Source organism: Sabethes cyaneus, chromosome 3 (genome assembly GCF_943734655.1).
Source record: "Sabethes cyaneus chromosome 3, idSabCyanKW18_F2, whole genome shotgun sequence".
NCBI classification, from domain to species: Eukaryota; Metazoa; Arthropoda; class Insecta; order Diptera; family Culicidae; genus Sabethes; species Sabethes cyaneus.
In genome coordinates, this window is record NC_071355.1 from 59,328,327 (window position 1) to 59,352,929 (window position 24,603).

Sequence of the window (24,603 nt, forward strand, 5' to 3'; positions counted from 1 at the left end):
GTTGCCATCGTGGCGGGAAATTCCACCGACCGACAAGCAATAGCACTCGATGCCGGAAAAGTACACACCGATGGATGGTAGTGAACGTCAGTCAAGTCACGGCTTGTGTGTAATCGGTTTTGCCAAATTGTCGTCCATACACGCCCAAAAGAGTGCCACTTACACCGTAAAAATGGTTTAAGCTAAGGTTTTAACAATCTATCTCTGAAACCGATGTAGTTTGTTTTTTTTCTTCAGAATTTTTTTTACTGTGTCTGCGATTTCATTGCGATGCTGGTGTCAGTAAGTGCTATACTGAAGAGCAGGAGTTACGAGTTGAATTGATGGCTCAAATGAACACCAGGTGGTAAATTGAGTGACGGAATTTGGGTTTTTCTTTTCAACGTGTGCCGGAGTGTTCCATTCATTGAAAACAGCAGATGCGTACAATTGCAGTGAATTGTTGATTTTTGTGTTGAATACTGATACATATGTAATCCTTTAACCACTGTAACGGCTGCGGAAGGGAAAATAAATCAGTGATTATTTATGACTGATTGCTACCGGTACAGTGAAGAAAGTAATATGATCAAACTTCTTTGTTAAATCACAATTTATTAAAAAATAAGAATTGATTAAAAATAAAAAACTGTTTCAATGAAAGCAAACATCAAATTATAAAAAATGTTGACCGTTTTTAGAGATCGTCCATACAGAGGGACGAAACTTCCATCATTCACCGATATTGAGCGGCTGTTACTTTGGTTCTCGCCAAAAAGTTTACTGTTTCGGTTCATTGTTATACCGTGCCGTTCTTGTGGCGATAATAAATTCATAGAGGAATTTAATAATGGGAAATTTATGTGAACTGCTGTTGGAGAGTAATAATACTTAAATTGTGGAAACAAGCACAATCCTTTTCAATTAGGCGAATGCTCTTCCTTCGCGGTATTACTTCTTTATTGTCCGTCATATATCAACAATATAATACTTTCAGCTTAACGGCAAGGTCGCAAGAGTACACTAATGGCTGCAAAAATGGCACCAAGTCTTTCGTTTTACTGCCCTGCTTCTTTGTCTCAGAAAGCGAACAGCAGAAATGACAATTGATACAAACTTAGCTGATGGAAGTATGACCATATTGCACTAAAAACATTACATATAATGTCCTTTGCGTCCCACTGCTTTTCATATTCAGAATAAATGTTGTATTTTTTACGAAACTTTCATTACTTATTACTCATTACTTTTGTTACAGGTGCTTGCTTTAAGTTTTTTTTAATTATTTGAAACGGTTAACTTAAAGTGACTTTTATGTTCAAATGTTTTCCATTATTATACATTCGAATATTTAAAAATCGAGTCAAATACAAGATAATTTAATGTTATATTTTATTTTTTTTTTTTTGGATAATCTCCGAGCACCAATCCATACAGTTTTCAAATGATTTTTTAAATGGTCAGTGTCATACAGTATTAGAGGAAAACGTTCTCACATGAAAACAAATTTTGTGTGTTAGTCTAAAGTGCTTTATTCAAAATGCTAAAAATCCGAATCGATTCGTCTTCGTTTTAGGGTTTATTTCTAATTCCTGTCGTAGTAAGGAAAGCCATTCTAATTTTCATCATTTCTTAGGAGGATTTAATGAATACTCCAAAAACTCTGCTGCTGATTTGACTCAAACACTCTTACCTTCCGATCCGTGACCTTTGAATTCACTAAAAACAATTAATAAAGCATTTGATTGAAATTACGCAACTGACTTTATATCTTAATGACAAGGTCGTCAGTCCATTTGACAGTTAGCATGGCACCGAATATCACCCTTCCCTTCTTCAGTATACCAACATGCTCCCATAGACTCGGGAAACCATCATATAAATATACAATTAGTTCAACTGGACTCGAAGCACTAAACATTGTATTCTATAAGTTCTATTACTTTTTCGGTCAATAATTACACTAAATACTGAGATTAGTGACCAATTAATATTCATCACTATATTTTTACTTTTTCGCCGTCGGTTTTTCAATAATTTTTTTCAGCCATTTTAGTCGTCAAATCACTCGCGAAACTTAACTGGAGGTACAAAAGACTTTAATTTACAACCCGAACAGTTATTTAGAGAGATATTATAATCATTTTGCCCAAATTGTTTACTTCAATTGATAGGAATAACTTTGCTTCGTTTCGATTGCAATTCCGAATCCGCGACCGTCGTTGTTGTACGTTGCCAAGGAAACGGACGTTTATATGGAGTGATGCCAACGTAAACATTTGAGCATAAAATTGGCCAATTATTTTCACTTTTAAATTAAAGGTCGTCGAGTGTCGATAATATACTTATAAAACTCACTGATAATAAACTTCACCGAAAACAACATTATATGTTGTTTACGAATTACTGTCGGATCTAGTTCAACAGCAAAAATAGATACGCGATTCTACGTTTTATAATTGTTCATAACAGATTATTACCTACTACTAGCAACTCTATTCTCAACAAAACGATTGTGGCAACAAGTACTGAAATCAGTAATAAAGCAACTGGACTCTGACGACCTTCACCTTAAATTCGTCGTATCGTTTTAAAATCCGTCCATCAAAATTTTTCATCGTCCGAACTAAAAATCACAATAATGTTTACGAAGCTAGCGCGCGTGTATTTGTGTAGGACAGCATGACAAATGTTATTCTGCCAAATTTCTGTAGGTTATGCAAGTTTTCCTGGCTGCAGAATAACAACAATGCGTTGCGTGAGTTATTTTCATATATGAATGACAGAAATTGAAACGATTAGTCGACATTTTCTTCTTCGTCGCACGAAAAAACGTAGGAAATTTGGCTGCTAGGAAAGAATGAAAAATGTTAGGGAATAACTAATTTTGCATTGAGTGTCATAAAAATCGCTGATATTTTCAATAATTTGTGTTGGATAGGACGGGAATAAGCACTTATGACGAAGCAGCAACATACCCTTACTAACTTTACTTTACTTTACTTTAGTGGCAACGGTCAGTTACCGATCCTGCGCCGAACGAATTATGATCCTCCAGTACCGTCGGTCCTGGGCTGCCGTTCTCCAATCCCCACGAACACCAGCTGAACGTGCATCGTCTTCGACAGCACACATCCACCGGATGCGTGGTCTGCCTCGGAGTCTACGGCCTCTTCCTGGCAACATCTATACCTATAAAAATGGATTTCCGTCTGTCTGTCTGTCCGTATGTTCCTTATAGAATCGAAAACTACTGAACCGATCGGCATAAAAATTTGCATGTAGGGGTTTTTGAGGCCAGGAAAGGTTCTGATGATGGTTAGAGACCCCTCCCCCACTAAGGGGGGGGGGGGCTCCCAAACAAATGAAACACAAATTTCTGCATAACTCGAGAACTAATCAAGCAAATGGAACAAAATTTTACATGTGGGTGTTTCTGGAGACAAGAATTTTTTCTACGTTGAATTAAGACCCCTCCCCACTTTAGGAGGGGGGCTCCTATACAAATGAAATACAAATTTCCCCATAATTCGAAAACTAATTAAGGAAATGGAACCATACTTGGCATGTGGGTGGTTTTGGAGGCATGAATTTTTTCTTTGATGAATTAGGACCCCTCTCCCTTTTTTAGTGGGGGGGGGGCTACCATACAAATGAAATACAAATTTCCTCGTAACTCGAGAAGTAATCAAGCAAATGCAACTAAATTTTGCATATGGGGGGTTTTAGAGGAAGGAATTTTTTAATGATGGTTAGAGCCCTCACCCCTGTGGTAGGGGGATAAGGACTCTCATAGGGTAAGGAACGAGTTAAGCAGTGTTACCTATTTTAATCAGTTGAACATAAATGATCCGAAAATGCACTTTTTTATTCATATTTTCAAAATCTTTTGATAGGATCATCTTCACAAATCACTTAACCATAAATTTGATTCACACAAACACAATTTACTGGGTTTCCGACAAGAAATATGATGAATTAAAAATTGCTGTCCAAAAACGTACATTTTTCAGCTGCTCTTCAGCAATCGCCACCTCGCTACTAACGAATTCATCAAATTTTCAGCACTGATTACAACCACTCTGAAAGTCAAGCACTCAATTGTCACATACCATATTATTCACTCTCTTTTTTTCTATTATCTAAGGCTTTGTCACTAGCCAAAAGTTTTATTATTTTCTAACAAAACTGAAAACAAATTCTGAATTGACGGAACCTGTTCACCACTAGCAGCAGCTGCAGCACAATTGATGAACTATCGTGTTGCCAATACACTGTTTCGGTTCTGGAAATAAGAATTTTAAGTTTGAAATTAACTGAAACCTCCTGTGGTGAAAACGTGGTTCAATACTTTCAAGAGAAATGTATGTTCATAATTAATTTTCCTTTATTAAAAACAACACAAAAGACAGCTTTTTCAATAATTTTCGAAGATTTTCTCAGTGATTTAATAAAGCAACGATGTGTTTCAATGTTATTTGCTTTGGCAACACTGTTCTGAGTCGGATCGTTTGTACTGCTATATGTTTACCTCTTTTGTTCTCCCACCATCCTTATGAACAGCGAGTGAGACGTCAAACTCGCAGTTTCCCATAAGAACACTAGAGAATAAAAGAGACGACGAATACCGTTTGCCGAACGATGCGGTGAGTGTATGCCCCGATAAACAATTTAGACAGATGGCATTTTACGCATCTATGCCGATACGCTATGCCGATTACGCATCAGATGCCGATTAGTAGGTCGCGGATAGGAACGCGAACTTACTGAATAGGGGGAAAAGTTCGAGGGATTTTTTGAGGGGACGTAAAAAAATTCAGATTTCAGGATTGCTTAAAAAAGCACCTTGCGGGTGAAAATGGGTTCGGTCTGTTCAAAATTAGTTCCGCCGCTCTAACTTTTAAAGCGAAAAATCAAAAGTTTAGCTCAACAATAGTGTCTTCCAATGGTAACAGCTTGAAGAACTAAAGATAGCAAGAAGATTGGTATGCTGATATCCCCCACTTAGTCAACCCATCGCTTGTAATAAGGTAAAACAATCAGTGACCCGCTTAAACTGCTTAAAACTAGTTCTTTACCCTACAAATAAAACAGAAATTTTAGCGTAAATAAAAAACTAATCGAACTCGAGAAATTTTAGACTCTTTCATAAAACATTAATCAATAACAAGACCACCAAAAACTATCAATAGTAACATTAGATAATTTAGCGCGAGACGGCCGTAGGCCGCGAGTGTTGCCGGCGACCTGCCGTCGGAAGCGCCGGCCACTGCGAGGTACTTTCTACGAAAAGATTTTCCGTGAAATGGTACATCCCTCGTAAGGTTTTTCGCGAAATGGTATTCTGCGAAACTCTATATTCCGCGTTACGGTCAACTGAGAATTGGTGTTCCGCAAAATGGAATTCGGCGAAATGGTTTGAAATGATGGCGAATATTTAAATGCTATCTGCTTTATTTTATCAGGCTAAGCAATGGGGGGAGTTGTTTTCTACTTTACTGTGAGGAAAATTTGTATATTAAAACACCCATGAACTCCCCAGAAACTTGCAAAACTCGAGATTGTGACAAAGGTCATCCGAGATTCACGATTTATGTACATTGGCAATAGCAATGGTACAACAATGGTCTTAAAATTTATTTTACTGATTCAAAGCGCTATGAAATGATTTTATTCGCAAATGAAACATTTGTCAGTCCTGTATCGCTCTCCGGCTGCGATTTTCTAATGGCCTAGAACATCAGCTGCACCTATTTTGGACCCCATCAGCAGCTGTACATAATTTGGACACTTCCATTTGATTTTGCTGTAAGTGTCCAAATTATGTACAGCTGCTGAAGGGGTCCAAAATACGTTGGTTACCCTAAACCGCCGTTCCTGGAAAACCACGATTTTCAAACTTTATGTACCATTTTCTCAGAAACTACACAACGTATTGGAACAAACTTTTTTTTGTTTTGTTGGTAGTAGCTTGGCAAAGACTTTTATAACTTTTGAGGTTTGTAAACGAAACACAGCCAGAGAAAAAAGAAAAAGAAGGCAAAATTTTATTTTTTCAACCATCTTTTCTTCTTCTTTTTCGTTTTTCTCAAGCTGTGTTTTATTTACGACACTCAAAAGTTATAAAAGCCTTTGCCAAGCTACTACCAACATTACAAAAAAAAGTTTGTTCCAACACGTTGTGTAGTTTCTGAGAAAAAGGTACATAAAGTTTGAAAATTGTGGTTTTCCAGGAGCGACGTTTTATTCTCCTGAAGTTGTTCCACGCTGCACTGGAATGCTTATGTGTAAGATCGTTTTTCGGCCACTTCCCGTGGTCGGGTCATTACAAAATTAGTATCCAAATAAGCGGAAAAGACCGCAGAATCAAAATCTGAAATAAAAAAAAAATGATTTTCTCAAAATTTTTAGTCGTTTATGTCCCCTTAAATAGTTTCTAAATGCATATTTTCGCCACCACCGACAATTTTGATGCTTTCTTGTAGTTTGGTTTACATATCTTAAGAGTCTAATGCGAAATCTCAAATTCAATGTTTATTATGATCTTTCATTAAAGGATTCGAAAAACATCAATTGAAGACTCTCTGATAATACTGGGCTGTAAACAGCGAGTTTGTTAGACGTACACAGCAGTGATGGATATCTTTTCTCCTGTGCTAGATTTACAATAAAACAGGCAGAAGGAGAAGTTAGTTCGTTTAAGTACTCACAAATTGCTTCCAGGATATAGAATTTTGTGTTGACTTTTTCAATCCGTAACGCGAATCTTGTTTGTTAATTAATATGTACAGTCAGTCAAAAAAGTATTCAGAAAGCTAAGAAATGGTTGAAAAAATTGTAGTTTATTGATTAACTACTCTCTTCTAACTTTTTATGCTAAGCATCCTGTTGATGGTAAATAACATCAGGACAACCATGAAATAAGTTATATGTTACTATATATAGTTATTAATCGTTTCGTTATTGACTACAGTTTTACAAAATAGTCTAAAATGTAATAAAAATTATTGAAATTCGGAAAGATTAACAGAATTCTGTGAAATATTGTAAATCCGACATCTGAGAGTAGATGAAGAAGGACATTTTTGCTAGAAGTTATTGTCTGAAGTTTTTGGAGCGTCTTAAAGGGTGTCCCACATCAAATTGCATCATGGAAGAAACGCTGTAGAAAATTACGCATTGGGTAATCTTGAAAATTTGGGTAGAAGTAGTTTGGAGTGTATTATTCACACTGTATTTTTTTATCGCGGTCAGTTTTTCGAAAATTGGAAAAAATGGCGTCACCCGAAAAGCAATAACGCGTATTTATTTTGCGCAAGCACCTAGAAAATTCTCAACTCTCTCATCATGGATGATGAGTCTATCGTTAAGGCGGACTTCCGGCAGCTTCCGAAGCTGTCGAAGCAACACGAGGGATCTACGATATTCTGGCCAGATCTAGCATCGTGCCACTATTCAAAGAATGTACTGGAGTGCCTAATGAAAAATACTGGGCTATTATGATGCAGGCACTACGGAAGCATACTAAGGAGATCAAATCTGAGGAAGGCATGAAGAAAAAGTGGGTTTCCGCACAGAAGAAGCTGCAGCGAGATGTTGCACAAAACTTTTTGTGTGAAGTTAAGCGTAAGGTGCGAGTATACGGTTATGGTATTGAAGTTGAATGAAATAAATATGCCAAAAGCTGTTATATTTTATTGTCTGAAAAGGATCGGTCAATTAGGTAATTTTGCACAACGTTTCTTCCGTGACGCAATTTGATGTGGGACACCCTTTAGTTGAACCTAAAATTACAGAAAAGAAGAAAACTTTTTAAAATTTAAAAACTAAGTTTAAAACTGAAACTTAAACCAGAACTGCGACCCAATTAAAGAAACTGGGCTATAATCACAAGGCATCCAAAGAAGAATGGTAAAAAAACAAACTCCATTGAAAGTTTTAAAAAAATGTGGTCTGCAGCAGTGCGAATAGTTTCAGTGAACGTTGTGCACAACTGCATAAAGGGTATCGTCAGTAAAAGTTAAAGCATTCTTCAGAAATACTCAGTAAATCTTGTTTTTCACTTGTTTCTATCATAACGTACAATCATTTTAAGGGCTTCCTTCAATTATCGCGGCCTTATGATTTTTCTCTGTAATGGAAATTTGTTCTGATCTAATTGACTTGCTCTTCATTGATGGTTATATCATCATATTAAATTCCTATGAAGGTTAAAGTTTCAACTTCCATACATCCGGCAACCAATTACCCCAGAACCGGGATGGGCGATAAAACGCAGCACGACGAACGTCGCGAAGTCGAAGGAACAAATTTTCTTCAAGTATCCCGTTGGAAGTAATAAGCTGTTTCGCAGAATTGAAATGTAAATTTTTCTATCGCTTGTTTGACTGTTAAACTCTAATCTCGATACCCAGAACGAGTTCCTTTGTGTAATAAAATAAATTGACTTTGACAAACGAAAAAGTGATTTTCAACAACAAACTCGATATGATCTGCGTCTGTGAAATAATTTGCTCATTTTCGGTGCCTTGGGCGCCATTCAGCAAGAACGTCGAAAGTTGAAGAACCGGACACTGTTGATAAATTGACTGGGCGAAAATAAACGACGGGAACGAGCTTAGCCGAACACCGAAAATACCGGGTGTTCGGGTAACAGTTACATGATAAAATAGTAATATTAATGCATACCTCTTATTATAGCGATTCGGAGAAAGCGGTATTCGCCGGCGGCATTCAACATAACCGTCAAATCGGATATCAATCAATGTAATCGACACGGATCGTGCTATTCATTGCGTTGAATTGTGGGTGGCGAAGCTTTTCCAGTAGCGCTTTGCGGACGGTAGTATAGATTCTGCACTGACAAGAGGCACTACAGAACAGAAACGTCGTTCCTTCTTGCTCAACTATCGACAAATATTTTCTTTTCACGCCCTGGTTGGTCCTGCATGCTCGATGGTTTTGCTTATCGACATAATAAAATAAGTATTTCAAATTGCTGTCGCAAGAGAAGACACAGTGAAATTTGAAGAGTACTTGAATTTTAGAGTAAAACATTCTAAACTCTTGCATTTGATTCCATTATTCATGATGAAATTGGTTTACTTCCTGGTCAATTTTAGTATGTTCTTTGAAAACACATCACTGGTGAACGGACTGTTTAAACCCATCGGATTGTATGAAAATTCTATTTCACATTCTTGCCCGGAAATTTTTCTTCCACTTGACGTTCATTGAGCTACAAATGAAAGCACAATACATCAGAAAAGGAGCAAAAAAATTGTTCAAGAATTTACATTCCTCGCATGGAACCCAACTCACCCGGATCTTCTTTTATACTCCTTTCTTCACTTCTACCTCCAGGATTGCCGTACGAGATCAGCCTCTACTGGCACCAGTACCCGTACAACATGGGACTAATGTTCTGCAAGCTTCGAGCGCTGCTGTCCGAAGCATCAACGTACGTGTCGGTCCTGACGATAGTGGCCTTCTCGATGGAACGTTTTCTGGCCATCTGCCATCCGCTGCATCTGTACACGATGTCCGGCCTGCAGCGCCCAGTTCGGATTATTGCCGGGCTGTGGATCGTTAGCCTCTTCAGTGCAGTGCCTTTTGCCGTGTTCACCGACATCGACTACATCGAGTACCCACCAAGTAAGTATTCCTTAAAGGATATTTTTTTCCTTATTATGAAAGCTTATACAATGTAGCTCCATTAACATAGAAAAAGAAGACGCTTGGTACTTCAAGTGCATTTAGCAACTGCAAATTGATGAACTAAAACTATGGTAAACTTTGTTAAATCATGTTAACTCAAAAATTAGAATTCGTAACTTTCAATTGTTAAACGGAAAATTCAGTATTGGACCCGCAGCGATTTCAACAAATTAATCTAATAACTGTTAATTGAGCGACATTTTCTAGTGAGAGGTTTTCATACCGTCACTTACCGCTTATTATCTTGTCAGTTATGTCAATCATGCAAATCGAATAGAAAATTAAAGCTTCCACTTTGTAATCACTCGCCCTCGCAGCCCATGAAAAAATCATGGATTCCGCATTCTGTGCCATGCTGAGCAACCCGGAAGGAATTCCCCTGTGGGAACTGTCAACATGTTTGTTCTTTGCGATCCCGATGGTTGTGATGGTGGTGCTGTACGGCCGGATGGGCATGCAGATCCGGTCCCGGACGCAGCGGACGGCCGAGCTCGGTAGGCGAATGACGAAATCGTGTTGTGATTTTAATATCATTAGAAATGAATGCCTTTGAACATGGCTGCCGAAGCGTGCCGTACTTTTGGTTAACTTTCAACTTTCTGCTTTGCTCTTTTTTCTCTGTTTCTATTTGCAATTAGGCGTGCGGAATGGTTCCGTTAACGGACCCTCTCGCATCTCCCAGTCCCGGAAGGCCATAATTCGCATGCTGGGTGAGTACAAATGTCATAATACATAATTAAAATTATGATTGATGTGAATGGCACAACGGAAAATAATGGCCTGCCCGAGGCCTTGATTTTATTGTCCCTTTTTTCCACCCCCTAAGAGACTAATCGTTCCGGGTGCGTTCGGCCGCAAAGCAATGGCCCGATAATGTGGTTAATTGCAACCGAATGTAATGTCGATCAGTCCCTTGGTGTCGAGATTAGGTTGCTAATTAGGTTCTTCACAGTAAGGACTATTTCGGTATCATTTTATCAGTACTAGATTTTGACATGTTTACAATCAGCAACGGTGTTAATAGCAATGTTGAAATGAGCCTTGTTAAGATGAGCATGGATTGTGCTGAAACAAAGTTTTTATGACCCAAATTATACTAATTATAACTCAATATTTAAACACTCAAATAGCACATATAGATGAAATACGTGCTTTAAATCATGAATCCTCGAAAAATACCCTGCAATGTACAATAATAATAATCCTATGTTTTAGTACTTTTTATTAGCTCTGGCGAAAACGGAAATATGCAATTAATGCGATAAAACAATTTTTTAAATCAGGCTGCGATGATGCAATGGAAATTGATGATGATGCATGATGCTTTGCTTCTATCTTCAAGGCAACGAATTATTTTGGCAAAGAGGAACTAGATTGTCGCAATTTTATTGCATAAAAACGAGAAAATCAGCATTTCTGTGATTGGTTTTTATATGCTTTTCACTTATGCATATTCAATGTTATATATATATATATACTAGCTGACCCGACAAACTTTGTATTACCACAAATTAAACTGTGTTGTTCATAAATCGTGAATCTCGGATGACCTTTGTCACAATCTCGAGTTTTGCAAGTTTCTAAGGAGTTCATGGGTGGTTTAATACATAAATTTTCTTCACAGTAAAGTAGAAAACAACTCCCCCCATTGCTTAGCCTGATAAAATAATGCGGATAGCATTAAAATATGTTGCCATGATTATATAACATTTCGCCGCATACCGTTTTGCGGAACACCAATTCTCGGTTGACCATAACGCGGAAAATAGAGCTTCGCGGAATACCATTTCGCGAAAAACCTTACGCGGGATGTACCATTTCACGGAAAATGTTTTCGTGGAAAGTACCATTTCGCAGGGGTGATCCTCTCCTTACTCGCTGTCGCTCGTTCGGACCCAACTGAATGAAAGTAATAGAGGTCAGTAGACCTATGAAAATAAATAAACCTAATTGATAGTTTTTGGTGATCTTGTTTTTGACTAATGTTTTATAGAAGAGTCTAAAATTTCTGGAGTTCGACTAGTTTTTACGCAAAAATTTCTGTTTTATTTGTATTAGAGTCCTTATCCCCCTACCACAGGAGTGAGGCGACTAAAACCATCATAACATAAATTCCTGCCTGCAAAACCCCTCACATGCCAAATTTGGTTCCATTTGGTTGATTAGTTCTGGAGTTATGAGGAAATTTGTACATAATTCATTTGTATGGGAGCGTCCCGTTTTATAGGGGGCAGGGGTCATACTTTACCTCCTGAAGAGGGGAGAGGTCTCAATGCACCAAAGAAAAAGAAATTGCCTCTCAAAATGCCAAGTTTAGTTTCATTTGCTTGATTAGTTCTAAAGTTATGAGAAAATTTGTATTTCATTTGTATGGGACCCCCCCTCCTAAAAAGGTAAGTGGTCCTAATTCATCATAGAAAACATTCTTGTTTCCGAAAACACCCACATGCCAAATATAGTTTCATTTGATTGATTAGTTCTCGAGTTATGAGGAAATTTGTATATCATTTGTATGGAAGCCCCACCTCTTAAATGGGAGAGGAGTCACAATTCCCCTTCTAAAGAGGGGAGGGTTCTCAATTTACCATAGAAAATCAGAGGGGCTGTGTACAAGACACGACCGCATATATAGGTGACGCAGGACTACGTAAGTCTCTTTGTAGTGATAGTAGCATGTATTCATTATTGTAATCATTCGATTCTTCATGTATACATGCTATATGCAACATATATACATGCTACATGCGTTGTATGTAACATTTATCAAAGTAGTAACATTGCATACGTTCAATTCTCAAAAGATTGTGCATTTGAAAACAATTTAACAAAATCAAGAACACAAACTATTGCTTTCCTGCTACCTTACTGAAATTAAAGATTGTTTTTATTATCCATGGTTTCCCACGTTGAAGGGATTTTACCAATTCAATCCTATTTTATCAACAGCACGTCTTTTCATTACACTTCTAATGAAACGGCCAGCATGCGTATTCATACAGAATCGTATTATAACCGATTACTACAGTTGTAGCACATTTTTCCAACACAGATATCAAATTCGCCGAGGTTTAATCGTCTCGCAGTGAAGAATTTGCGATCTGTTGGGACAACGAACTTGTGTCATTTTTCTGGCACACTTCCCTAACACAGACATCAAATTGGACTAGGTTTAATCGCGTTCGTAAGAAATCTGTTGGCACGAGGGGGCTTTGTTACTCTCTCTGGCGTGCTTCCCAAGCAAGGACATCAAAATGGTATAGGTTTAGATCATCGTAAAAATCTTCCAACCAATCACGAAGCGAGAATTCTGGTAAAACATAGGTTCATTATTTTCAATTTTTCAATAGTTCAACGTCAAGAATCCATACTTTTCTTCATTTGGGTCAATTCTTAGAAGATTATCCGATCGATTGATGTAAGAATATTGAAAATCGATCGGAAAACCGCTGAGCTATTAGCGCTCAAAACCTTTCATTTTTTGTGACGCTCGCATTTTTAGATTTTTTGGAATGACACCCTATCTCAAAACTTGCCGTAAGACGTAGTCCTACGTCAAAAAATTCTTGTCACCAGATACCCACATGCTTGCACTTGCACATGCTTCCCTGGCCCCAAAAACCTCTACATGCAAATTTTCACGCCGATTGGTGCAGTAGTTTTCGATTCTATAAGGAACATCCCGACAGACATACAGACAGACAGACAGAAATCCATTTTTATATATAAGATATATACTAGCTGACCCGACAAACTTCGCATTGCCACAAATTAAACTGTGTTGTACATAAATCGTGAATCTCGGATGACCTTTGTCACAATCTTGAGTTTTGCAAGTTTCTGGGGAGTTCATGGGTGTTTTAATATATAAATTTTCCTCACAGTAAAGTAGAAAACACTCCCCCCATTGCATAGCTTGATAAAATAAAGCGGATAGCATTTAAATATTCGCCATCATTACAAACCATTTCGCCGAATACCATTTTGCGGAACACCAACTCTCGGTTGACCATAACGCGGAATATAGAGTTTCGCAGAATACCATTTCGCGGGATGTACCATTTCACGTACCATTTCGCAGGGGTGACCAAACTGAATGAAAGTAATGGAGGTCAGTAGACCTAGAAAAATAAATAAATCTAGATAGAGGTGAACTCTACGGGGGCTGCTCTCCGCAGTGGCCGGCGCTTCCAATGGCATGGCGTGTGGCCGTCTCGCGGAATTATCTAATGTTACTATTGATAGTTTTTGGTGGTCTTGTTATTGATTAATGTTTTATGAAAGAGTCTAAAATTTCTCGAGTTCGATTAGTTTTTGAGTTACGCAAAAACTTCTGTTTTATTTGTATGAGAGTCCTTATCCCCCTACCACAGGGGTGAGGGGTCTCAAACCATCATTAAAAGAAATCCTGCCTCTAAAACCCCCCACATGCCAAATTTGGTTTCATTTGCTTGCTTAGTTCTCGAGTTATGAGGAAATTTGTATTTCATTTGTATGGGAGCCCCCCTCCTAAAAAGGTAAGGGGTCCTAATTCATCATAGAAAAAATTCATGCCTACAAAAATAGCCACAAGCCAAATATGGTTCCATTTATTTCATTATTTCTCGAGTAATGCCGAAATTTGTACTTCATTTTTATAGGAGCCGCCCCTCCTAAAGCGGGAAGAGGTGTCAATTCACCATAGAAAACATTCTTGTCTCCAAAAACACCCACATGCCAAATTTTGTTCCATTTGCTTGATTAGTTCTGGAGCTATGAGGAAATTTGTATTTCATTTGTATAGGAGCCCCCCCCTCCTAAAGTGGGGAGGGGTCTCAATTCACCATAGAAAAAATTCTTGTCTCCAAAAACACGCACATGTAAAATTTTGTTCCATTTGCTTGATTAATTCTCGAGTTATGCAGAAATTTGTGTTTCATTTGTATGGGAGCCCCCCCCCCTTCCCTGGCCCCAAAAACCCCTATATGCAAATTTTTACTCCGATCGGTTCGATAGTTTTCGATTCTATAAGGAACATAGAGCAGACAGAAATCCATTTTTATTGGCATAGATTTGTATGGGAGCCCCCCCTCTTAATGGCGGGAGGGGTCTTTTGCCATCAAGAGAATCTTCCGTAGTCCCAAAAACCCCTACATGCAAATTTTCACGCAGATCGGTTCAGTAGTTTTCGTTTCTGAAAGGAACATAGGGACAGACAGACAGACAGATAAACAGACAGAAATCCATTTTTATAGATATAGATTAGCCAATCTCGATTTCAAGCAAAATCATTTCAGTTGCCTCTAGTGGCATGAAAACCAACTGATAATCATTTTCTTTCTGCAACACACTTTGCTGTGATGAAGTTTCGTTTGCGGACTATAAAAAAATACTAGAATATGCAACTATGGGGCCTCGCATAAAAAATGACTTTCGTGTTGAACTTCGATATTCGTCATAAAAGCAGCAATAAATCTAATTGGTCAGGGTGTTACCGTTTTAATAGCTCTATAAAGCTAACAGACCTATTGCAGTTTGACAAGCAACCGCAATAAAATCAATTTTGATTGGTGCGCCTATTGTATTGCTACGCCTTACTTATAGTAACTTTATAAAAAACTAGGTGACCCGGCAAACTTCGTACTGCCACAAAATACCATTCCACATCATGTTGTTTATTACATCACCTTTTCATAAAGTTACATTTTTCGTTACTTCTTCAGGATTAGTCACACAATCAATTGAATTGAATTTATGAAATTGTCCGGGAATTTCATTTTGCATTACAAAATTCAAATCATCCACTTCCTTATTTTTCGCTGCCAAAATCGCGAGAATGAAATCAATCGATCAATGGAAGCGTCAATTGGTACTTCTCTAGTGCCGATCGCATGCAATTGATTCGAGAAAATCTCTGAAGACAAACCGTTTTGCAACGCAACGCGCATGTTCGTCGTCAACTGCTGCTTCCTCACATGGCGCCACAAACACGACAGCTTTAGACAAGAATCGATTTAAGCCGCTACCGTTGATCACGGAATAGCTGGAAGTGTTTGTCGGAAATCACCTGACAGCAGTATCATTGCACCTCCAAAATGTCGTAGTTATTTCGCAGATCGTCCAGTCGAGTGCCTTTCATGCTCGTTTGAGTGCCATTGGTGCATTCATCCCAGACGATTACTTTACAACTCTGCAACACTTTCGCTATTACGGAATTCCATGTAATGTTGCATGTCGGTTCGTCAGTTGATTCAGTTAGGGCACGGGAGGGTATTTTCAGCCCATTAAGCGATGGCATCTATTTTTTCGGCCTATGGCCTAGTTCTAGTGGAAGAACAGGTGGTTTTAACGTTCTTTGAATAAAAAATCGTAGAGTTCTTACAGTCTAAACTTGTATGTCGGCAAGGTGTTTTTATTGGCGAAAGAAAAGGCAAATAGGTTGAATTTAGGAACTTGTTGAAAATACCCTGCCGTACCCTAATTGGAGATTCAACGGCAGTCTGAATGCAGAAAGGGCCGTTCTACTACCTTCCAGCAATGTAGCTGCAATCCCCAATGAGGCAAAAAGATAAGTGAGCTAGGATTTAAAGCCAGTATAAAAACAAACCTGAAGAGGCTACCGCCAATGCAATTTTTGATCTTGAATGGACAGTGGCTAACAGCAAAGAAATAAGGAACGTCTTACCAGTTCCACCAGGCGTATTAATAAAAAAAATGCCATCGTTTCCATCGTCAATCGCTTTCATCAAAATATTGTAAATGTCATTTTGCTTAACACAGTTGCTTGCCTAACAACGACGCTAGAATATAATATCGTAGTAGGTCGCAGTAAAGCTATTGCAGGTTTATATGGAAAATTTATTTTTCGAATTTTCCAATCTTTCTAGAAGGTTTTCCAATTTTTCTCGCCGTAAAAACATAGCGGTGGCGGAAACAAACATAATAAAAAAAGATGACTAAAATCGGACGCTCCGTTCTCTAGTGATGCGCGGTCGAACTTTTTTTGCACTCCTCTTTTATATATAAGATATGACGTAGCAAACTAGTTTTATTATGGTAATATAAGCAACCACAGTAAGCTAGCCTTAGTGTATTATATTTACATAGTTTTATTGTGTTTTATAACTAAGTAGTTTTTGACTTGTATAATCTTGGTATTGCGTAATGTCATGATAAAACCAGAGGTAATATTTAATACCACAATAAAACCCTCTAAAAATTCTAATAAAACTGACGGTCATGACAAAGTAAAGTTTGCTTATGACGAAAACTGTTTCACCAAGAAATGTAATTGCAGAAATATGTAGACAGATAACATATATATGAGTGTACATGTACAGGCACGAAGTGTAGAATTCTTCTCGTGTCGAAAATTGAGTATTTTACCTTTAAAAACTCGAAAAAAGTATGGACTTTATTTAGCTATGACGAAGAGGGCCAACCACCCTAGTAGTAGAGAAAAGTATTGGAAAAAGCATTTGTCTACTCCCACTGTCTGGCTTTGGATACGTATTGGTTTCATAAAAGTTGTTGCAATTCTTATTCCTACAGTTGTTTCAATATATGTACCAGAAAATGTCAGAATTGCAGCAAAATCTGCCAAGTTTTATTTTAACTGCTGTGGATTAGAACCAGCATCTTCAAAAATTTAATCATTTAGGTTGCTTTTTAATGAAAAATTTGTTAAACCTGTACGCACTACGATGAAACAAATATACCTAATGAAGTTAAACATATGTTAAAATGATGACTCAACGAAGTAAAAAATGGATCGTTGCCACATTTTTGATAGCTTTATTCCCTGAGTGTTTTTAAATTGACATAAGATGAATGGTAGCCTATTTGCCAAATTACAAGAATTAGGTTCGCTTCTTGGAATAATTCAAAACCCTTTCGAAATCCGAGCTATTTTCGAAAGAAAGCCTTATTGCAAGGAAAAAAGGATTCGTAAATGATGATACGGCTTGCAAATTGCCTTATTTCAGGAAAGATAAATGCGAACACAAATTTGTTTTGAATTGGCTACTATTTGAATGATAATGTCGTTACAGTCTTGGGTTACGCCATATATCATGGGTGAACTGGTTCGCAACAATATAGTGTTAGGATTAGGATCTCTAAAAGCTCTTTCCGCTGCTGAAAACTGAATTTATCACCGTGCTTTTAACAAAAGAAACGGGCACTCTGCCACGATCCCGTTTCTATTCTGCTGCAGAGAGATAACATCGTACCGGAGAAAAACAGGTTGCGTATTTTGTTTCAGCATAAATACGGAAGCGACCAGCACAATCTTAAGCTCGAAAGCATAAACTCGTAAAGTGTCCCGTGGGGTCGTTCCAACGAAATAGTGGCCAGGCCAGTAATGGGGGAAAAACGAATGAATATTACTCTCACACAGTGTACCTGATTGATTGTGTTCTGACTGAGTACACAGCGCCACAGTGGAAAAGAAAATCAGCGGGGATCTTAGTTTGCTTGAAGCTAAATCTTCATCATAAGGTGTAAAGGATACTATCGCCTCAGATCGGAAATGGAAAATGATTTATCATTGATCAAAAGAGTCGCCATCACTAGAGGTACAGTGGTTCCATTATCGGCTAATCAAGCTGGAGGTGACAGCAGAGCGACGTATTGCTTTACGTGGGACATTCGATGTCCGCTATTTTCTGGAATGTTATATGAAGGAGCAAAAAAAAAGAGAGAAAACAACGATTCCAAGAATATTTATTTAGATTTTGGTAATATTCGTACACATAGAGCATAGCTTAACTTCTTAGCAATGTAATTTGAGTATTTTCGGGTAAGCCCAAAATCGGTCTACTAGGAACGCCAAGATAACTAGGCTAGGCTACTTGTTTTGTTTTTCGCTGTCACTTTGGTTCAAGCCAATTGTTACAAAACATTTCCCTAATATACATGTAGCAATAAGCAACAGAGCCCGGCTACGGATTTCATCCCATCATGGGTTACGTATTTTATGCACACTTCCTGTTACACGTTCCCTCTTGGCATCCCAATTCCATTCCCTCGTGGCATCACACATCCATCAGAAGCATAATCAACTCTTCCGTTAAATCTATCTGGCATCCAGTATTACTGCCAAAGTTTATGCTTCAGCATTCCGTCGGTAAACAAACAGGCCGGAAATTCTCTCACTCACCGATTGAAGTTTATTGTTTGGAAAAAAGGGAAACCAAGCGTTATGCTCTCTGCATACAAAAACCAGGGCACTGAATTATGTTCACAGCTTCTTTTCAAAGCAAACGAGTCGAATAGCTCTGTTTGGCACTCAATTACCGGAAATGGTAGTAATTCACCGTGTTGACCTCCTTCTATCTGGCTGTTTTGTTCCTCTCCCCCGAGGGGTGGGTCTGAGGATACGGTATATTATTATGTTTAGCCATGTTGCGTCAATGCCGTTCAGAATAATATTGCGCAAAAGATATTTGAACGTTGTGCATTGCTAATAAAAGTTGGTACTCACTTGTGCAAAAGGACAAGATGTCTTGAAAAGTAATGAGCTCGTTCAGCTGGCAGTATCAAACGAACGTCTCGTTGTTGTTTCAGTTGAATATTGTCATAAACATCCAAATAATGAAGGATACTATCCACATGTATTGTGCTTTATCAACGACAATAAAAACATTGCCCGCTCCTTTGATCTTAAAGTAAGAATCTCATAAGGTTGCAACTGAGAATCCTAGAAGATTTCTTCATTGTCTGTCTGTTCAACGCATGGAATCGCATTTGTACCCATAAAAGACATAAAAGACACTCGCATAATTTTTTGAAGCTAGCAGAAAGACGAGCATTCAAACCAAAGCGAAAGAAATTATTTTGAACTTTCCAAGATGTTACCCCTCAATGGCTCAATCTTCCTCCGCAGGCAGCGTCGATTCGTAATGGTAAGGGAAAGTTGAAAACTTACTGAAAAGTTGCCAGAAGTTCACCACGGAGTCGTTGTTTTTTGTACCATATTTAAATGGAATTTATTTTCGGAACATTGCAACAAACAGTGACAACAGTTGTCGTTAATAGGTAAACATTTGTGGAGATAGGGTCTTTTTCTAATTCCCGTCGTAATAAGGAAAGCCATTCTAATTTTCATCATTTGCTGGATGGATTTAGTGAATACTCCAAAAGTTCTTGTACTGATTTGACTAAAACACACTTACCTTCCGATCCGTGAACTTTGAAATCACTGAAAAGCGACTATTAAAGCATATTATTGAAATTACGCAACTGACTTTATTGCTAAAATTCGTCGTACCGTTTTAAAATCCGTCCAACAAAATTTTTCATCGTCCGAACTAAAAATCACAACAATGTTTACGAAGCTAACGCGCAGGTATTTGTGTAGGACGGCATGACAAATGTTATTCTACAAAATTTCTGCAGGTCAGGCAAGTTTTTCTGGCTGTAGAATAACGACAATGCCTTGCGTGAGTTATTTTCATTTATGAATGACGGAAATTAGCACGATTAGTCGACATTGTCTTCTTCGTCGCACGAAAAAACGTAGGAAATTTGGCTGGAAGGACTACTTTAATGATAAAAAGCATTTAAATAGATCTCAGCTCACTTTTATTGATTGCGTATGATAGACAACTAACTAAAATATTAGGGAATAACTAGTTTTGCATTGTGTGTCATAAAAATGCTGATATTTTTAATAATTTGTGTTGAATAGGACGGGAATAGGCAATTACGACGATGTAGCAACATACCCTATACAATTGTAGGACGCAGGGCAACTTCCAATGAATTGTGGGAGCATCCCAGTATTCTAGATTCAACTTTAATCTATAGCGTAAAATTTACAAAAAAATAAAGCTTACTATGCAACAGTAATATTTGAAGCCTGTTATTTAATTCTAGTAAATGTGATTTGTTAGACGAAAATAAAAATTTTTTGGAATAATTTTTGAAGAAACTTTTTGGTTCGAATGATTTTGTACAGGGCAAAGTTCACGAACTTATGAACGAAGACAATAATTGAAAAATTTAGATCATCAATTTTTCGAATTTTCTAATACATAGCCTGTTTCAAAAAATCATTACTCTAAAATCAACAATTTAATTGATGAAAGATGAAAAACTCGAAAGTTTTAAAGTCACTGCCGAAAGCGTAATCCTCAGTTCAGATTTTATGTCACCTGCTCAAGGAAAATGACAATCAAAACCATCCAGTGGACTAATGTAAAATGTTTTATTTTGCAATAAGTTTCCTGGTGTCGAATCATAAAACCATTCGACTAAGTATTTACGACGACGATCAAAGAGCACAACAGCATTCTCACCTGACTCTGACACACAATAATTCCCCGTTGACTGATGACGCAAATGCCAAGGTTAGGTTATTAATTTCCCATTGCGGAAATAAACTTTCCAAGTTGCTAGCTTTGGTGGCAAGCAATTCACGAAGGTCACCGTCGTCATCCTTTTCCTACACATATATTTTCTTTTACCGCCGGACGGAAGCAGGCTCGGAACGGACCGGTCGGCCCGCCCGTCCGTCCTCGGTAAGTAAAAATTTATAACCGTGACGACCAGAGAAGAGAAATCGGTGGACGCGTTAATGTCGACAAGTGGCGGACCAGTTCATTTACCAACTGTAAAACGGAAATAATATAGGGATTTTGGCTGAGCGTAGTGCTACTGGCGGTGTTTTACGCTTCGGCCATTTCGTTGTCCATTTCTTATTTTATGCCGTGGTCGTTTATTAAACGTCATTGGTAGTGTAAGGACTGGTAGGCCCAGCATGGGGCAAAGTTAGTTTACACTCGTGCTCCAGTCCCTTTTAAAATTTAACAATGTCATTAATTGTGAACTTTGGATGGTGCGTATCAGATGTCCAGATGGAAGATACTTCTGAATCATTTACCTTATCACCTAAAACGGCTAATTAAGTTCCGAAAGAGGAAACTGTTTCTGTTTTCATACGTTCCATCGATTTGCAGATTCTGCTAACAAGCTCGGTAAAAGAACAGTTTAGCTAGGTTAGTGTTTTGTTTATGATTTCCCTAAATTACTTCTTGTTCTATTCTGGAAGACCAATGCTCTACTCCCAGTTTTAAAGTGTTATAAAAGTGGTTAAAATGGTTGAATGTTTCAATTTTGCATGAAAGTGTTAGTCTCTTGACTAAAAGTGACTGTTTTTTCATGCCTCACAGTTTTCCCTATTACTGAAGTTACTGTTAGATAGATTTTTGCTAACTCCCTTTTGAAAATTTCGTAGGTGGTTGGCATTTTAAAACTCAATAAAGCAACCAAACCCATTTTAGCACAATCACTGTTTGCCTTACAAACCAGAGACAACGATAGCATGTAATATTTGTTTGTCACGATTTTGTTAATTCAAATCTCGGTAAAAAAAAGTGACAAATTAGGAACCTTTTTTGAACCTAGACAATATAATACTGTTCCACGTCACCATTTCGTGCCTCCCACTAAAGTGTACCAACATCTTGAATTTTTTCGTTGTTACACTAATGGTTTCTAATCCTCCTTCCAGTTTTTGTTCTTCAATTGTTCATTCCATTGAGGCACTTCTGCTGCTTTGTTTTGTCCTTGTAAGAAGGTGTTTGTATACAATAAAAATTTTCACAGCTGTGGACAAGAATCCAATGGAGGAGTCATTTTCATAAAATATTACACTAATCAACATCGCGTGGAATGAATAACGCCATCTCTAGAACCCTCCTGCAAATAACTGCGGAAACATTTTCGCTTTATACATAAATTTTAAAGGCTCTGAAATGTGCAATGAATGAAGAGGTCGGTATGGGTGTCCTTTCGGTCAAACCTCTGTTGGATGTTGGATGGGTGTTGTTGGTAACACTTTTATGGAATTTTATTACACCACGGGCTAACAGAAGTTTCACTCGCTATTGATTTCATTGTCTGGAAAAATCCAGCAGCTTGAATTTGGTGTAGTAGAGAATACTGCCACAACTGTTTGGATGTTTTTCTAAAAATCTCTGACAGCACTTGTAAAAGTTAATCGTTTACACTGATCATGCGGTTAGTCTAATCTAATCTAATCTAATCTCACACTAACGCAGCCAATTCTTGAAGGCATCCTGGAAAATGGCGATTACTTGAATCAATCATTTTTCTTGTCAACGGCCAGGCCAACTGCGCAGCATGTACCGCAGAGAGAATTCCAAGGAATCAAGTGGAACCAGAAAAAATACCTAATTCCATTAAACTCCTTGAAATCAAGGGGAAGGAAGGAAGCGTGGACCTCCCGTACCAAACGCTTCCCATATTACACTGATCATGCGGTTAGTCTAAGTGTATAAACTCAACAGTATCGATAATTGCTTCCATATTTTTTTCAATTTACGATGTGTTCATCTTTGTATGTACACTGTATGTGTAGAGAAAAAGGGGTCAAAAAATATTCTTGATATTGGTATTAAATTTGTTCATATATTATAATTCGTCTGACAAGTTCGGCTTTATGAATATAGCATTTGCAATAATAGACGAACCATTGCAGCAATAGACTGGTTGTATCCATAGCGTGTACAATAAAATCCTGGCTGTAATAATGATCGCTGTCGTCAGGTTTTTCCTGAAGTGCGAAAATCGAGCAGGGATAAAAAATGTGGGTAATCGATGGAACCAGCGTGCAGTTTAACAAAGAAAGATGCCTGCTGCATCGCTGGTCTCCGAGCGAGCGTTTCGAGACTAAGCAGTTGACATCTTTCTGGATACGCTGGAAGATTCCAAAGATCACGCCACAGGAGATTGCTGAGAACTAGCCATATGAATCTTTTTTGAACACGTTCAAGCCTTTGTTCAGCTGACACCAATTGACAAATATGTTTAGCAACATTAGCAAATGACGGCAGCGTACCACTATGTAGGTTATTAAATCATCGGCGTAAATTAGTCTGCATCTATAACCAAGCAAGAATGCAACATAGTTGTAGAAAATGACGAACAAAAGTGGTCCCAAATTGCTGCCTTGTGGAACGCCTGACATATTACCAAATGGTGAAAAGACACAACTGCCGTGCTTGACATGCAGCGTTCTTCCAGCTAGATAGGACGAAAACCATGACGCCAATCTGCTCGATGCACTCATTCGCAACCATTTACGGAATAATATTTTATGATCAATTTTTTCGAAAGCCGTCTTCAGATCCGTATATATGACATTAACTAGCGCTCTGCCTTTCATAGCCGTCGAATAAGTGGTAATGAGATCTAACAAGTTCGTAGTTACGGATCTATCTGGAATGAAACCGTGCTGATCAAAAGAAATATAAGACTTCACGGTTTGTAGGATTCATTCGCTGACGATAATCTCGAACAGTTTCGAAGCGGCGCAAAGGCTGGTAATCCCACGGTAATTCCTGATGTCACGACGATTACCGCTACACGGAATACAAGGAATACATGTATGACAACAGGAAGCTAATGCCTTAGCAAATACACTAGCACAGCGACAAAAAACAACGGCAGGGATTCTATCCAGTCTAGGAACGTAAGAATTTTTTAACGTTTTTAAGGCAGCGACAATCATGTCGGGCGAAATTTCAAACGTATCCTGGTCGATAGAACCCAGCGAGACATTATACGCGGCAAGCTCGGCGTCTTCATTGCAAAATGAGCCGCAAAGAAATCACATCCCAAGTAACAATTTGGGTTTTATTAGACTCTTATGATGGCATTTAAGACCAAAATTGGTCTTGAAGTCCACCATAAGAGTACAATAAAACTCACATTGTTGCTTGGGATGCTTCTGTTTTACTTTCTAGCTTCTCTGCCATTGCATTGTAAACCACGTTGACATGCGGTCAGGCATATATTAATATTTTTTTTAAACGATGATTCTACAATTGATGAAGGGATGGTAAGGGAAAGTAAATGAAGGATTTTTTGAGAATGGAGGGGAGGAGTGGAAAGGAAGGGGGAGGG

The 24,603-nt window shown here is 38.1% G+C and overlaps 1 protein-coding gene across 1 annotated transcript in view; it reads left to right on the top strand.

The window, feature by feature from the left end:
- Nucleotides 1-24,603, top strand: part of LOC128740087 (neuropeptides capa receptor) — a 115,992-nt gene that overhangs the window by 27,695 nt on the left and 63,694 nt on the right. Inside the window, exons 3-5 of the mRNA XM_053835599.1 lie at nt 9,343-9,633; nt 10,014-10,190; nt 10,335-10,406. Coding sequence (XP_053691574.1) covers nt 9,343-9,633; nt 10,014-10,190; nt 10,335-10,406 — 540 coding nt within the window. The remainder of the gene's footprint in view (nt 1-9,342; nt 9,634-10,013; nt 10,191-10,334; nt 10,407-24,603) is intronic.